The 18,362-nt window shown below is 38.7% G+C and overlaps 1 protein-coding gene across 1 annotated transcript in view; it reads right to left on the minus strand.

The window, feature by feature from the left end:
* The window catches only part of LOC135773620 (plasmanylethanolamine desaturase 1), a 33,791-nt gene extending 15,635 nt beyond the window's left edge, over positions 1–18,156 (minus strand). Inside the window, exons 1-2 of the mRNA XM_065283295.2 lie at positions 17,927–18,156; positions 17,649–17,839 (exon numbers count right to left, since the gene is read on the minus strand). Of these exons, the coding sequence (XP_065139367.1) occupies positions 17,649–17,808 (160 nt within the window). The 5' untranslated portion in view covers positions 17,809–17,839; positions 17,927–18,156. The remainder of the gene's footprint in view (positions 1–17,648; positions 17,840–17,926) is intronic.
* Positions 18,157–18,362: the final 206 nt, after the last annotated feature.

Here is an 18,362-nt window from a genome sequence, read left to right on the forward strand (position 1 = left end):
CTGACGTTGTAGAAACTATATATCCCAATATGTGGGCTTTCCTAAACCCCCCTATCGTTTCGTCTGAAATGGACTGTTACAAAGTTTGTGCTGGGGTTGCGTTATGTGACAACATGACGTAACCAAAAAGCTACACAAAAATGAATTTCCAGAAATGCAATTTCAAAGTTTGAAACGGATTTCAAACCACTTCTGGATGTAGCTTGAATCGGATTAGAAAAAAACGGATTTTATGCTGCTTTTGGCCGTTCACACGTTCTAAATGTGATTGGATTCCAATCGGATACGCACCAAAATCAGATTTGCACTGACAGTGTGAACAAGGTAGCGTACTTTCTGGACTAAAAGTGACACTTTTTTTCATAGTTTGGCTGGTCCTACGACTTCTAGTCGGGTGCGACTTGTAAGTCAGTTTGAATAAATTTTGACATATATGAACCAAAAGACAACATTACCATCTACAGCCGCAAGAGTCCGCTTTATGCTGCTCCAATATTTATGTAATTCAGTGAATTCAGTGACGTGGAATGACGAACCTGCGAACTTAATGCTTGTTGGCTTGTTCTGTTCATTTAGCCCATTCAGCCTTCCAGGTATGTTCAGTATGCTATTGTGTATTGTTGTATTACGTTAACGTACGGACACCTATTCAGCCTGCTGTTCTGTGTGCTATTGTTTAGTTGAAAACTTGCTTTTTCAGATTAAATGTCTGTTCTTCGGCTTGGATTTTGTAAAAATAATTTTCTAAATAAATGCGACGTACAGTCCACAGCGACTTTTTCATCTTCATGGCGCATTTTTGATTGATGCGACTTATACTTCAGAGCGACTTACAGTCCAGAAAATACGGTATCTGACAGACCATAGTGCCATCTAGTCAACCATATACTTATTTAGAGCTCAAACTAAACTCTCTAGATCCAAAGCAGGTGTAGTAATCAGATGTTAAAGGCAAGAAAAATAACTTAATAGTACCATTGCTTAGATATAATTAATTCTCCCAAGTAACAGTAAAAGTTAACTACTGTACATTGACCACTGCAAGGTCAGGAATGGCAGCAAACCGACAACTCTCAAAAGTCCAAAGGTCAGCAGGTCGGCGGAAAGGAGACGTGCCGAACGTGTGTTAACCGTGTGTGCGCGTGGTATGTGTGTCCCATTATCATGTGTGCTCAGGAGTAATCGATTAGACTACGACAAGTTGTAGAGAGAGTGGGGTCAGGATCTCTTGTGATGGTAGTGCATGCCTGACACAGCTAAACGTCCCAGGTCAGGGCAGAGGGCAGCAACGGAGGGGACTGTTCGGACCACCATGACAGTGGTGTGGCACAGCGGGTGGCCGTGGAGGATGATTAAAGAGCTAATGTATTATTCACAACAGGGCTGAGAATTAATCTATACGGACACCGGCCACATCTCTCCATCTATACCTACATTAAATCTCTTTTTTTAAAAGCTTGCATTTTCAGTATCTAAGCTTTTCGTTTTCTTTCTTTCCTTTCTGACTCTTCCTCTCACTCTTTTGTTCTTGCTTCCTCTCTCTTGTTGGGCGGATGCGGGTGCGGAGAGGCGCAGTGGACTCAGCTCTTTTGAAAATTTAATGCCATTAGAGGAGCCATCCTGAGTGGATTGGGAACGTGAGGAGGTTGAGAAGAAGATATTGATGACAGCTATTTATAGCACCTCAGTGGGCCAACCAACACCCTGCGTCTAACTGATGGACCGTGGTTCTTTTAACACATACATGGCGCTCGGCTCAGTCATGCACTTATGAGAGCCTCAACCTATGACAAACCTTTGGTCCCACAATGCACCTGGTCATCCGACCCTGGTGTACCAGAAGTCACTTTCTCAGGAGGTTTTGATGCAGACCTGCAGCTGACCTGAACATCTGGGCTATTTCCTTTGGGTACTGTGAAAGCCTACTTCTGAAATCAGGTGCACGCCAAGGAATTAAACTTGAACCCATTCCAAAAGGGAAGCATAGAAATTGGTCAATGTGAACCTGAATGAATTTTCTGAACTCATGCAGTGCTCATGTCAGAATTACAATCATGAGACCTTTTTACGTCCTTGGGCTCATTTTTAAAGTGGTTTTGTTTTGATGAACACATGTATAAATGCTGTTGAAAAGTATTAGAAGAATCAAACACTGTCAGAAATAAAGGTTTAAAACAATACCTTTTCTCTCACTGGGGTGGCAGGCTCAAAAGTTCATTTTTGTGGGTAAACAACACATTATAATGTTGTACCTTTTGGGGTATAAATATTATACCCTAAGATCCTATTGTGTACCTTAAAGTCCCCCATCCTTGAAAATGCACTTTTAAATGTGTTTCTAGCAGAAAATTAATATATTCTTCTATGTGTAATCTCCTTTAAACCACAACAGCCACACAAAACAGGCTCCCCTATCAATGTGATGTCACAATGATTATGCCCCACCCATGATGGCTCACAGACTCCGCCTTATGAGTGCGTAGTTCAACTTTCTGCCCCAGACACATTTTGATGTAGTCCAAAGCACATGTGTAAGCACGATACCCCCACTTTGCATACAGGGAGGGGAAAAAGAAGATTTCTTTGCATTAAAAGGGACACTCCACTTTTTTTTTAAATATACTCATTTTCCAGCTCCCCTAGAGTTAAACATTTGATTTTTACCGCTTGGGAATCCATTCAGCTGATCTAGCCATATCTGCCTAGAAAATGGCAACTTCTAATTTTTTGTCGGTCTTAGTACACGAAGTAACTACATAAGAGTCAAATTTTAAAACGAAAAATATCCAAACTCTTTGGTTATTTTTTTTAGCGCAATGCTATTGGTCTAATCAGATTCAATGGATTATGCTAAGCTATGCTAAAAGTGGAACCACCAGAGCCAGAGATCAGCTTAATATATATATTATATTAAAAAAAAGTGGAGTGTCCCTTTAAAGAAACACACAAAACAGCCTGTTTTTCATTGCTGCCACAAAACTTTACAGACACATTCTGGGGATACCAGAATATTTTTCTATTCTGGAGACTATTCTTATATTTTAAGAAACAATTTTGTACCAGTTAAATTTTAGGGGTACAAAACCATTAACTGGACCTTTAAAGGTACACAATAGATCATTGTATGTTTAGTATACATGTAAAGGTACAAATAGGAACCTTATGGTACCAAACCAGTGAAAGAAAAGGCACAGTTCTGTACCTTTTTCTGACAGTGAAGAAAGCACATCCATTTGCCATTATGCACCATTTAATATTTAAAGTCACATGTTTATTTATGAACATTAATATTCTTCTTTTTTCCTTTTCTTTAGTTAAACTCCTTAAATTACACAGTTCTGTGAATTTGTCTAAATCTTAAGCTTTTTTCTCTGTTCTTTATTCTTATTTCTATTGTGTATACAATTGTATTGCATACTGCGAAAAAAATGTGGTAAAGAGAATTTAACTATATCATCTGTATATGGTTGTGTAAAAAATTAATCCAGGTAACACAAAAAATAGTACAGTATGTAAAATTTAATTATCTGTCGAGTCGTTTTACACAACAACAGTAAAGTACATAAAACAGTAAGTTGGAAAAACCTTTATTTCACAGTTCTCCATTTCTAGCTTCTAGATTTTAAGCTTAAAATGATTGTACTTCCCCTTTAAAACCATTTATTAAATGTACAGGAACTGACCTATTACTATTTACAGACAATGAGGGTTGGGTACAATCAAATTCAGGATCTGTCTCATGTCCATGCACCAAATGTAAACATAACATTTAAATAAAAGCACCTGTTTCAATACACCAGTGATTATATAAGAGATAGGTAAATTTTTCATCTGACCCAGAGTAATGCTCATATTGACTTTCAACAGGGCTAGGGCTGAACTAATGACACTACGGATTGTACAGTCGGTCACAATATGATAGCTCAACAGGAAGTCCAGGTGCAGCAAGTACAGATGATCCAGGTGTGCGTTTGGCTATTCAGGATCAAAACCAGACAATGTGTTCCTTTCCTTATTGCAGTATCACAGCAACATAGGATGTGGTGTTGAAATTTGAATGAGGTTAGCATGCACGCACTGTTGCTACAGTAATGCTTTTGTAGAGGAACAATATTACAGATCTTCTATTTGCATTCGGTACACACGGAAGAGAGAAGTGGGAAAAGATCTACCGCTGTTTTACACCTCGCATGACACCGTCTTTGCAAATTCCCCAAATTATTCAGAGCTGAAATTAAAAACACTTGTACCCTCTCCTTCCTTCCTGTCTCTCTCACACATATACACACACAGACACGTGCATCTACACTTTCACAGCAATGGGGCCGCTGTCAGGTGATCAGCGTCAGTCCTTGGATCCTCTCACTCCCCGGTGAGGGCAGAAACTAGGCCAGGCCTCGACAGAGCCTCCGTCGCCGTGCGCAGCCAGGAACACCGTCCCCCTGTCCACGGGACCTGAGCGGCGCACTCATTAATACAGTCCTGACAACAACGTGCTCCCCTGCAACCCCCTGCACCATCGCTCACACCCGCAGCCCCTTTTCCCGCTCGCTGGCATGGGGAATTAACCTGGGAGGGGTGGGGGGAGGATGAGGGGTGCTAATAGGCTGAAATTAATCAACGACGCCCGATTCGACGCAGAGGGGCGGCTGGAGTGCCAAACAATGTCCGGGAATGCTAATGGCGTTCCTGCTCTCGCTCGCTCACTCTCTCTTAACATGCGCAAATTTCTGCGGCCGGCTGCAAAACGCCGTCGTCCATCCTTGAGTTTCACCGAGTTCCCTGCTGATGCACGTAAGTGTGGTTGCACAAGCAAATCTGGTGGAGGCCAAAAAATAGGGATGGGCCAACTATTCTATTAATCAGGTTGGTCTCTTCACATGGATTTTTTTTTACATTGGATATACCAGCAATGCCTCAACTATGAATGAACCGAACACTCTCTAAGACACAGTTGAACTCTAACTAGCCTAGGGCTAGAAGATATATTGAAACATTGCAAATGTGTATATTGCAATGCTTTGCAATACCTAAATGATTTAAATACTTCAAAAAGTTATGTACAGTCCAACTTTAAGATTGATGCGGATAGCAGAGAAACTTGTGAGACGATGCTTTCTTTTTCCCAGAATGAACGTGAAATGTATGTTGGTTATATAAGTTTTATTAATATATCATTTAATTAGGCCTTTGCATAGATTAATCTAGATTAATCTCATACAAAATAAAAGTAATCTTTTGCATTATATATGAGTTTGTGCTGTGTTTAAATATTATGTATATATATATATATATATATATATATATATATATAAATAATATAGAATATATCAAAATATATATAAATACATATACACATGTAAATGTTTCTTAAATACATACATGAATATGTGTGTATTTATATATAAATAATAATTACACACAACACTCGTATGTGATGCAAAAAATTTATTTTATTTTGTATGAGATTAATCTAGATTAATCTAGGCCCAGCACTACATTTAATTTGAATTTACAAACGTAATTATTTTTATATTGCATATATTGTGTATATATAATTTTTTATTTAATATCATGCAGTCCTAAACCAGCATAACCACTAAATTCCTTAAGATAAATGAGTTAGTTTTGAAAATATGTAGTACTATCCACATCCCCACGAAAAACCAAACTGTGAATATTTCACGCGGTTCTGTTTTGCCACACGTCTCACATTGCCTTTAAAACCAAACTGTAGATTAATAAATGAGGATAGAAAAACTTAGACAGCTCTAACAAGCTGATCTGGCGGCTTAGCTCCCGTGCTGGGACGGGCTGAGTTTAGATGAAAAGGGGTGGGGTGTTGGGGGGGGCGTGGTGACGGTTTATCACCTGTCACGCTAGCAGAAGTCAGCGAGTGTGAACAGTGTGTGTTGTTTGTGCTGCAAAGAGATGGGTGTTTTTCTGTCTCTATCCAAGCCGAACAAAGAGCTCTTTTCTTCCACGGGCTCTCCTGATGGGGCTGTGGTGGTGCACGGGTCCCTCTGTTCTCAGCGCAACTGCGGTACTGAAAGAACGGCTCTCACCTCCTTCAGAGACGCAGACAAAAACCAACTCTCAGTCTCAGAATAGCAGCCTTTCAGAGGGCCGGCCACACCACAAAGTCCTGCCAACATGCCATGACTGTGCCTTTCTCTAGCCCGCTTCACCCCCCAACAATTCCAAGGGCATCTACATGTGGGCAAAAGGAAACGGTATTGATTCAGGAACATCAAAAGCAGGCCAGGAAAATGAACCTCGTATTAGCACATGAAATTATATTTAGCGGGACACATAATGATGGCGACACATACACACACATGCATTGTCCCCTTGCCAGCTCTCCATAGGCCTGTCTTCAGAGGGGACGTTGGAAAAGAAGGGAGACGGAAAAAGTGGGTCATACATGGAGAGAGGAAAAATAAGAGAGTGAGCGAGGGAGGTAGAATTCCCCTGATCAGGACAAATGGATCAGTCACAGGCCTTGTTGCTTTCATCTGATCTCAGTGGACAACTCAACCTGGGAAACGCACACGGCAACACATGTATCCAGATACACACTTTGTGCCACACAATGCTGTACGTTATTTTCAAAAACAACCAAGTATGTAAGGACTGACACATAGGGTGCTTTTGTTACACAACACACACAAAAACACTGGACTTTGCAGAACAGAGATCTGTTCCAAAACCTAGTGAGCAGCCTACATACAGTAGACGGCATTGTTAAGCGACACAGGCGCTCTTGATACAAAAGCTTTTGTACTTTAATAATGCTGCTTTCTAAGATGCCTCATTTTAGCTACATTTTAAATCGTATGGATCTTTAGGATGGCTTTGTAGGTGTGCTCTTTAGTTTTCAAAGACTGTAGAGAAAATCTCAAAAACTGTACAAAAAAAAAAAGGATAGATGAGTCTCTATAGACTTCAACTGTAAAAAAAAATGTCTAAAAATAATAATAATCGCAGCTGATGGCATTCTTGCGCAGATTTTGTGGTCGTGAGGTGGAGCTTTGGTATCAAGGCCCCGCCCATTTTCCGTGACAAACACACAAATCAAGTCGTTACACCAATTTTTAATAGCATCTAATAACAAACTTATTAGAAAAACAAATAATAACAATTAAAAGTACATCATCAACATGATAAGAAATAACAGCTAAATTCGTTTACATGGAGAGGGTGACATAAATACTGCATCCCCACCAGGGGGCGATCAAAATGTTTTGGCTTCACTTTTCAGGACATGTGCGGCACCCCTGAGTTAGACTGACCCTGATATGAGCTACAGATGACATGCTAAGGAAAGAACGACCCCTGGGAACGCCGACCCACACACATACCACTTCCTTTTAATATCTCCAAATCTCTAAAGTAACAAGCAGTGAAGGTCAAAATAATAGGCTGTACGTAATCATTCAAGACAGACAGACTGAACGAAACACGTGGCCCCATGAACTAAGAAATCGTGTTTCGCTGATCTACAATCCGGATCCCTGACCTCCGGAACTCAAAGTGTTAAGCAGGTTTATGACCTTTAGATTGAAATTCATTAATAAGGGAGAGAGGGATTAAAATGCAGAGAGTGGATTTTAAATATTGAAAATTCACAGCGGAGCCACTACGCTGAGAACTCCATAGTCCATAGTAAGGAAGGCGCAGGGAAGGGCCATGTTCGAAAATGGAATTTAGATAATAGTAATTATTCGGCTCACCCACTGTCTCTGTCCCTAACTGCCACAAAGCCACCTGAATTTACACAAAAAAGCTTGATGGAGAACTCCATCAAATATTAATAACAGGCTGTGTGGTTCCAGTACAAATGTATTTGGGCACCCTGGCATGCTTCTGTATGCGTGTGTAGGCATGCAAGAGACCCACGTTTTTGTGTGTGCCATTAACATTCTGGCGCATTTGACCCCCCCACCACCCCCAAAAAGTGCCTGCGTGTGTGTGTTTGAGTGCACAAATTCGTTTTTGTATCATGCATACAGCTGAGGTCCTAATGCATTTAGCTGCCCTGGTGTGTGTATAATTGAGAAGCCCAGCAGGAGTGGTTGCAGGTAGCCAGGTTCCCCTCCCACCTACCTCTCTTTTCTTCTCTCTCTCTTTTCCCCCTTGAGATCCCACTTGGCTTTTGTTTACGCTGTCGGTGAGCAGTTCATGCAAGCGCAGTGACCATAGCAACACTCGTAGTCATAAAACACCACATTTATGGTTTGTGTAACATACTGCAGTGACTGAACAGATCATGCGGCACCGAGGTCGCCGGGTCAGGTAAATGGCCACGAGCCGCCCGTCTGACCTTTTGACCCCAGCGATCAAGTGCTGGGAGTACTCAACGGAGAAAGGGTATGGATAAATTATACAGAATTTGGAACACAGAGAGGTGAAAAATGGAAGATTGGGTTCTGGTGGGGGGCCGTGTTGGCTTGGCAGTGGTTCGTGGCTAATGAGATTACATGGCTGTGTTTGATTGAGCCACTGTAAATAAACTAAATAAACTGTTAGTTAGTTGAAACAAAGTTAGAAAGTGACTATAAGACTCGTATTGGGAAAGTGCAGGAGCACCCAGAGGTGTTCGGCTGCTTCCTGCAGCTTTAAAAGAAAAACAGCAGTCATCAGACTGCACAGACCATTAGTCAGACTCTGCAAGTTGCTACAGAAAGAATACTCAGTAATTTACGTAAGTGATACTGGAAAAAAGTCATGGAAAAAGGAGATTGAAGGAAGTGCCTTAAAAACACAAAAGATTTAATGAATATTTACAATGTATTTGCAATGATTTTTGTGGTTAACAGAAATGAACAACACTGTAAAACTAATAGCTTTCATGGGACTAACAAGTATAAAAGTCTTAATCAAGGGTGTCACAGACATCACGGAAAGTGAAGCTAAAATATTTCGATCACTCTCTGGTGGCTGGCTGCAATATAAGTCATAAACCTCATTATGCAAATAAATGGGATGTGACCCAAACTTAATCAAATTACACTTTTCCCAACGATGGTTTCTATTATTTTAGATATTTTTATCATGTTGAGGTTCTAATATGTTTGGTTTTACCCTTTCAGAGCTTTTTATTTTTCTAGTGTGTAATCAGTGTGCCTTATTTTGATTGGCTGATCATCATTTTGTATTGGTTTGAACTACAAAACATGTGATGTCTATTCCAGTGGACGCAGGGTCTGAATGGTTTAAGTTCATTTTCAGAGGCCAGTTGTTTGAAAAGTTTAATCAGGGTCAAAATGATCCAGATTTGGAAATCCAATGTTTTGCTATCGAGGATCAGGTAAACCATCTCACTTGTGGCCTTGTTTTTAAAGTAAAATTGGATTGGGTCACCCTGATCCAGATACACACTTTTTTAGATTAGCAAATCTGGATTACTAGTGTTCTAAATGGGATCACATGTCAATGTTGACTATTAGCTATGTAACAAAACAACAGATAGTTTGGGAAGTATGGTGTCACTACCAGTGTCGGGGAAAGTTACTTTTAAAAGTAATTAGGGCTGGGTATCGATTCAGATTTTCCAGATCGATTCGATTTCGATTCACAAGCTACCATATTGATTCGATTTTGATTCTCGATTTAATTCTGGTTCTCGGACCGGTTTTTATACTCTATTCAACTCAATGAATATAGATTTAATACAAATACTATATTAATAAAAAGAACAGTGAACAGCAGGTTACAAGTAGGTAATTAATAAAATCGACGAAGCACCTGAAACCGCAATTTTAAGCACTGAATGAATGAATGAATGACAGGCTTGCCTCTTGCACCTTGGTAACATGCGCTAGACAAAAAAGAGGGTGACATCTAGTGAAGAAGACTAGTAATTCGATTAATGTTAATCTTTCGTTCAATGTTTGCAGAAATAAATATGAAAGAAAAAAAACGATTCTGCTCTTTGAGAATCGATTCTGAATCGACCACGTTTTAAAAACGGATTAATTGAAAAATCAATTTTTTTGCCCAGCCCTAAAAGTAATGCATTACAATTTAAAGTTACTCCCAAAAAAGTAACTAATTGCGTTACTTAGATACTTTTCATAGAAAGTAATGCTTACGTTACTTTTTAGTTACTTTTGCGTTACTGTTTGTTGGCTGAGGCTTGATCTCTTTCAGGACATGCAGGTTTTTTATGACTGAAAAGTTTTACATTCAGAAATTGCATATTTCATCAAAAAAAATGTCGAGCTCTGGCCTGCCATCTCAGTTTCTAACTCAAACTGTTCCTACACAGGCGTGTACGCATAGAGTGCATAATGTGACTACGTTTAGTTTAATTCAGTACATTATTTTTTTTATCAAATTAATTAAACAAAAAAATAACTTGCATTACTTGTATCAATATATTAATGTGTACATTTAAAAGTAATATTATTACGTAATGCATGTTACTTGTAATGCGTTACCCCCAACACTGATCACTACAGTAAGTGTTTTTACTTGAAGAGACAATAAAAAAAACTTTTCCTTACTTTTTATTTCAATTCAACATTCAGTCTGTTCTTCTGGCCCGCAAAACAAAACAAATATAGATTATACAAAAAACACATTGGAACATGCATTTTAAGTCATAAAGACGCTAAATGTCCGGTAGTTTACATTTGTAGAGATGCCGGTGGTAAAAACTACTTTTGACTGTTTGGTCTCTGATGATTGTGTTTGTAATCAATATACTTTACCGTGTCAAATGACTGTTAAAGTTAAGGATTATTTTTTTATTTTAATGTAATTTTTTTTGTTTTATTAAAAGTTTTGTCCCTGAAATCAACCCTTCTGCTGGGTTCAGAATAATCCTACTTTTTTGTGATCAAACAAATCCCAATCTTACTAAAAAGTTTAGAACAACACAAAGTGACAATTTGATCCAGATAAAAATTTAGATTAGATTTTGTGATCAAATCCAAAATCAGAATCCATTTTTTTGCTTTGAACAACCCACTTTGAAAGTTTGATCTAATTCGATAGGTGAAATTCAAATGGATTACTTTTGAACAACTGGCCACAGATGCTATTAAATTTGTGTTTGTGATTGACTTAAGCAGGAAAAGGGCCTTGATACCACAGCTCGACCTCACGATCAATACTGTGCAGATTCTGGCTACAAATGATGGCAACTGCACAAGATGTCAGCGACTATTTGAGATATTTTAGTTTCATTTTTTTTCCATTTGATGTTTTTGGATACAATAATTTTTTTACAGTCTATGGTCTTAATACGGAAATACTTATCATCTGATTTCAAGTTAAGACTTTATATAAGTATATTAACAGTAATGTATTTACAATGAGGGACTATCAAGCAAGGCATTCAAGGAGGATTCAAATGCAGAAATAAAAAACATGCATTATATTAAGGCAGATGTTAAAGCAAACTGTCCTGTACAAAAAACGTTTGTTAATTATGCATTTATTCCCTGCCTCAAAGACCTTTGCTTATTGTTACAAATGAAGAAACAACAAGTTGCACATTTTCTTTGGGAATCGAGAGCATCTCTTGCTTGCTAATGTTTACCCCAGAAAATTCTTTCAGCTCAAGGACTTCAACTGGGAATTTGCAAAAATAATTGAATGTACTTTTTAAGTATTTATTAAATTGTCCTATTCAAACACTCATTTAGGTTTATTTAATTGTTTTGAGAACATTCTTAAAACTCTAAGAAAAAGTGCCAATTTGGGAATTTTAATATTCTTCATTTTTCACAGCATGATCAAAATCAGAATATTTTCACACGCGCATTCTGAAGAATTATACAGGCATACATTCGGTAAAACACAAGTTAGAACTGGATTACAAAGTTTTGATCAGAACGACTGAAGGTGCAGATCAGCAGGAGTGTGGCTTTGTTTTTGTATGGAGCAGTTGAACTGAAGGAAGGGTTACAATCGGGGTCAAGCAGACGTGTCTGGTGTCTCGTTCTTCAGCCTCCTCACAATGCTCAATGCTGTAACACACACCCCTGGCCCTGTGCCACAGAGCTGAGAATTTGTCTACAAGGCAGTAGGCTGAAAGATCAATGCTTTCTTTATGACTTCAGAGTGCTTTGTAACCTTTATTTCCAACATGGAAACTGTAGACCTTACTATAGCTATTTAGTAAGGTCACTCTTAAAGGGATAGTTCATCCCAAAAATGAAAATTCTGTAATCATTTACTCAAACTGATGTTGTAACAAACGTTCTGATGAACACAAAGGAAGATATTTTGAGGAAAAACATTAATCTGTTTTTCTTACTATGGAAGTCAGTGGGGCTTCTGATCGGTTTGGTTACAAACATCCCACAAATATCTTTTTTGTCTTTATCAGAACTTTATACAGGTTTTTATTCATACAGAATTTTCATTTTTGGTGAACTATCCCTTTAATGCTGCGTTCACACCAAAAGCGAATAGAGCGTCTGGCACAAATGATTTCAATGTTAAGTCAATGTAAAGATGCGTTTACCACGTCTGGAGGTCTCCCGGCACAAATGAGGGGTTTAGCACGGTGCGGTAGATGCAAATCCGCCTCATTGCAATTGATGTGCAAATTACGCGAATTGAGCATTGCCGTGGGAAACACGTGAGTTGAACAATCTGAACTTTGTCGCCAAATTGCTCCACGTTAACCAATCAGGAGCTTGCTCTAGTAGTGACGTGATTACAGGAAGCGAGTCGCAGAAGCCCCTGCCACGACATGAATGTCTCGAATGACTGGAATTTCATGCGCAAATGAAGCGAGTAAACTCAAAATGTTCAAGCGTCCAACTACGGCGAAAAAGGCTCTGCATGATCGAATAGTTTTTGCCGCCTCTACCGCGTCTGGTGTGAACGGAAAGTAACAGGGATAAAGGATTTGTATAATGGATGTGTATTTTAGTGCACCTGTTACAAAACAACTAACAAACGCTACATCCAACAATTGTTTCAAGACTCCAGCTGTCAAAAGGTCAGAATGTGCCAGGTACGAGGACCCAAAAAGTTTGAATGTATTATTGTCGTTGCATTAGGAAACAAAATGTCAGAAAAGAAAAATAACCTTAAACTTAAGGGAATGGAAAGATTAACATTTTACCTGAAAAATGTGCAGTATTTTGCTTCCAACCATTATGCTTGTAGCATACAATTTTTTAAAATCAAAAGACCTTGGTTTGATTTTTTATGTAATGGCAGTCACAAAATTCTATGTACGGCTTAAGTATTCAAATAATTTTAAAGAGCCGTTGTAAAAACCTCTTATATCCAGAGATTGGTCAAAATGGGTATAAAAAGCCTGCTTTTAGAGTCAGTCAGAGATTAAATGAAGAGGAGTTATAGTGCGGTGAACTTCATAGATCACAGGGTTAAGAAGAGGACAGCAGCTCCAGTCTGCTAAAATTTGGTGATTTCCATCACCATGGCCGACCTCAGGTTCACCAGGGTCAAGGTCTCACCATGTAAAGTGACACTAAGGGTAACCAGCAGGCTATCTAGTCTACACAAGTGACCAAAAAAATGGTTCACCTGTAAAATCAAAACCCAATAATCATGAAATCCAAATTTCATAGATGATCCTAATCTTAATGTGCATGATTCATCTGTGCACATTATTCTGCATTACTCCAAACAATCAAATGACTTTTTCCAAACTGTCCCACCCTACATTGTTGGATTTCAACACAAGTAATACAGCTTGGGTGCAGTGTTTAAATACCATTTGCTTATCTGCAAGATTGGTGCCATAAATAACCACTGAAGTGTTGGACAGCCGATAAGCTCAATGCACGCTCGCAATAACAGGTCATTGTGTCCCACACTATTTACACCCTGTAACATTTCCCTTTCCTCCATACTGCAAACCTTTCTGCAGCCAAGACATCAAAAAGGACCAGAAGAAACCGATTGGAGTCAAGATCGCTGACTGAATGGGAAACTAGATCTTGCAATGCAATACTATATTGATCTCTTTCTCTCTTTAAAAAACACATACATACACCAAACGCCCCAGTAACCAGAGCACGGCGGCTGGCTGAGGCAATAGGGGAAACAGAAAGTAGCCTGTAAATCCTGTTTACTTTGCAGCGAATCTGTAAAGTGGGATAAGAAGCACAAAGAGCAGTCAGCGGTGCATGACACGCAGACATATGGTGGGGAGAGGCGTCCAGCTGTTTCGCTGTCCTGGGGTTACGGTAATGAGCCGGAGGCTTCATTGAGCAGACTGAAGCCTCATCAATCCCTTTTCACCAGTAAGCCTCCATACTTCCAAGCGCCATTCTCGCTCACCTCAGACACCCACAAGCACATACCACCCTCGGATTTGCCTCGCATGCCTCCGAAGTTTTGGTTTTTACATCCTTGCCATTATATTCTGTGGCTCAACTCTCTGGTCCATACGGCCTGTAGATCACCATCAGGTTAAAGCCTGTCGAGTAACAGCAGCCATTGGATTCCAGAACTGCACAACTGGCATATGCATTTTATTTAGATAAACGACGTCCACGTTTGATATAAACTTGCAAAGGTTGGTGGTTCAATTCCCTCAAATATCAACTTTCTGTCACATGGGAATGATATTAGGGGTGCTCCGATCACTATTCTGAATCAGACAGCCGATCTTATTAACAGCTATTTCATGTGCTACGGGTTTTGATCAGTAAGTCCTTATCAATCTGAAATCGCTGTTAGTTTGAATCGTTTATAACATGCATTTGAAAAAGCAACACTTGTCAAACATAATTATTATACATATTCTTTATTATCATGAAAATTCCTGAAAAGGTTTGAAGAACAGCAATATAAATATATCCTTAAGCCATTTCCTGGAGCTGCGTGTCATCATAGCTGTGTGTGTTTTGTTATTTGTCTACAGCGCATTTTGAGTTTCTGCACGAGAGCGCCCCCTGGCTTTTGGATATAGCTGCATTTAACCGTAACATTGAGAAGCATAGCAAGCATTATCGGCCGATCGATTGGAGCATCCCTAATGATAATGTATGCATAGTCTCACATGTGAACAAACACTCTGTGTGTTTATTACGGAGAAGAAGGATGCCTTTCCTGGCTGCCCGAACTGTACGTTTACACAAAAAGTCAAAATCTTAAGGGGAAACAATGCCTTTCCACAGATTTCCGACATTTGAAGTAGATCGACTGAAGTTATGACTGCTTGCTCTTTTAAATCCATTTTGCTCTTTTAAACCCAATCTTTTAAATCCCATGGGAGTCAGATATTATTCAAACCATCACCCATTGTTAAGCTGTTAAACTGGTTAAGCTCTACACACGTGCAACAGGAAGTGCGCTTTGCCCTCCAGCTCTTTTTGGTGGCACTTGTATGCTGGTTTGTCAACCGCCACCAAACACAACAAGAAGAAGATCGCGCTTATGATGTTTGTTGTAATAATGTTGTAAATAACATTAAATTTATTCCAAAAACCAATCGATTGGCTTTACAAGATGCCAATATGTCACCAAGAGATGTGGGGAATACTTTTGTATTGGATTTATATAAAGAGTTTGGTTCCAAAATGTGTTAAACGCCATTTAAAATCAGGTCAATTCTTAATAAAAAGTCAATTATTAATTTTACGCAAAATCTGACATGTTAGTCTGCCATCTTTTCTCCCTTTTTCCCAAAACGCGATAAACACCAGTCCTCCTTCTCTGCAGAATGCAATAAATCCGCTCAACAAATCACAGCGCACCATTCCATGCATTGTAAACAATAATGGCGGCATGTTGAATACACACAGAATCCTAGTTTTCCTCATCTACTTTGTACTTCGTGATCAACAAACAAAAACAAAATAATACTTTTGATGTCAAACCTGTGGTGTTTTTTTTGTGTGGCGGGGAAGAAACATAAGCCACTCGGGCACTCGGGCGATGGAAAAATGCCGGCTATTGTATCAAGCTTCTGTCATGCTAACACATTGACCCCAGGGGATCTTATGGAAAACTTTCCATTAGTTTACTTTAAGTCAATGAAAATCGAGCAAGACCAAAACATTTTACAGCTGATTGCAGTTAAAAAAAGTTCAGCGACGACATCCCAAAGATGACAGCAGCAATGACAGTGTTCTTAATATGACAAAGTAAGTGTTTTGATTAATGCCATTTATGTTCATTTTTTTAATCATTGTATACCACTAGTCAACTAAATGAATATAACATGGCAAAGATAAATGCACATTTATATATTGATTCAATAAATTTATAGCATTTAGAAAACAAACTGAGAAAAAATTATCAGCTTTTATAATAAATCTTTGAAAATCAATTTATGGATTTGAATTTTTAATGTTATTATAACCTAAAGATGCTATGTGAAAGTTTGTAACAGAAAATAGCGTTTTTCATCTTGTCACTTTTTTTGCTAAAGAAAACACGTTTTTACCGAAAATAGTCTAAATGGATTTATTGCGTTTTGGAACATTATATGTTTACTTGCATTATATGAATCAAATAGCACTGAGAATCTCAAATATAAGCTTCTTTGACTCCCACCTCACAGCTGGTGGATACAAAACTCTACTGAGCTCATCCAAAAATCCCACAATCCACCCCCCACCAGAGATGCATCAAAACATTAACTTATTAACCTCGCAAATTTCTTTCATTCGTATTGTTTACGTGCTGGACGTGTCGATAGCAGCGTATGCTTAACATGATGGGTGCATTGCCAAAGAAAATGAAGTGGTCATTAACATTCCTAATGGCTTTTCGAGTTAAATCGATGTATTTTTAATTGCAGCTGCAAACTGCAAACATCCCCCGACACAACAAGACCGGTTCTGGGACTAGGGGAGCGCGAAGGGAGACAGTTAAAGCACTTTTTCTGCTAAATCTTATTTTAGATTGGAAGTGGGGGCTTTTCCTAACGTTGCTGATCTTCAACTTATGACATGCAGAATCAAAGTAGCTTCTATTGAGTCTAAATTGAAATATTACTATTTGAGAAAGCTTATAATCTTTATTGGCGTTATCTACCGAACTAATCACAAAGCAAATAGGGTATAAAAAACGTGACTAGAAAGAACACATTATTATCAAAAGCTGTTTCTGAAAAATGCAGAACATTCATCTCATAGAAGTTAGGCACTGAACTAACTTGTTTGGTAAACAGTGTGTAACTCTACACTATAGCCCTGCATGAGGTGGCTATGATTCATATGCACCAAATAGGGAACAAAGACGTCCCTGTCCTTAAATATTTCCTGTAACTGCTGTACATATAAGGACGTCATATTTTTAAAAGTTTGTTCTGTTCAAAATTTGTATTATTTTAGTTAGGAATGCATAGTGTGGTTATAATACAGCATTGCCAACAAATTTGATTTATAATACAAATCACTTGTATTTCACAAAATACAGACACATTATTTTTAAACTTCTGTGAAGGGGATGTTATATACATAACAACAACTACTATATTTTGTTAATTCATTAACATACTAATAAACAAAATATTAACTAATATATGGTAATAATATCAAACTAGTAACCACTATGCATTAAACTACATGGCAACTTTTGATATTGTGTGCTTCTCTGGCCTTAGTTTGATCCTTCTTCTCAATAATGCTGCAGCACCATTAAACAGTACATGAAATGCCTGACAGACAAATATACTAATGCTACTCATTTGCTTGTCTTACCCGGAGAGTAAAGCTTGGCAAGCTCTTGGGCCCCAGCATGCTGCGGTCCCCAGCGAGGCGCTGTGCTATGCGCAGCCGCTCCATGTTCATTCCCATTCGGGTCCTCCTCTGCCATAGACCGGTGCCTGATCTCCGTGTCTGACAGTAACACCGCAGCCATGCTCCCTTATGATGACCGGTTTTCAGGGAAACTGCATAAATTATGGCGCTGTATTATGCATTTAGCCACAAATGCTTAGGAAACACAATGCTTTTGTTTTAAAGATAGAATGACACACCTTTTCTGTTAATCTCACTGAGGTTCCGACTTCAGAGAAACATACCCGGAACTAAAATACGCACGTACGCTCTGACTGCTGGATTCGCTCTAGAAAGTAGACGTATGTTTACCCTGTAAATATAAATGACAGATAAATATCGCTCTTCACAGGACACGCGAGCTTGGCTTAAACGGTCGTCAGACTGAATAAAGTGAATATTTGGAAAAACTTTTCGTGCGCTGTCTGGATTTAGGGTAAGTGGTGAAATGTGTATTTGTTTCCTGACACGAAACAAAATCGCTTTAAGCACTATTATTGAAGATTACTAGTAGAATCGATAACATAACGTCATGTTACAGCTGTTTATACAAAGACTTAAAGATCAGCATGCATATGAAGTTGTTGTAGCTTAAAAAAAATCCCTATTAGTTAGAGGTCATATAATTTATTGATG

Source organism: Paramisgurnus dabryanus, chromosome 9 (assembly GCF_030506205.2).
Source record: "Paramisgurnus dabryanus chromosome 9, PD_genome_1.1, whole genome shotgun sequence".
NCBI lineage: Eukaryota > Metazoa > Chordata > Actinopteri > Cypriniformes > Cobitidae > Paramisgurnus > Paramisgurnus dabryanus.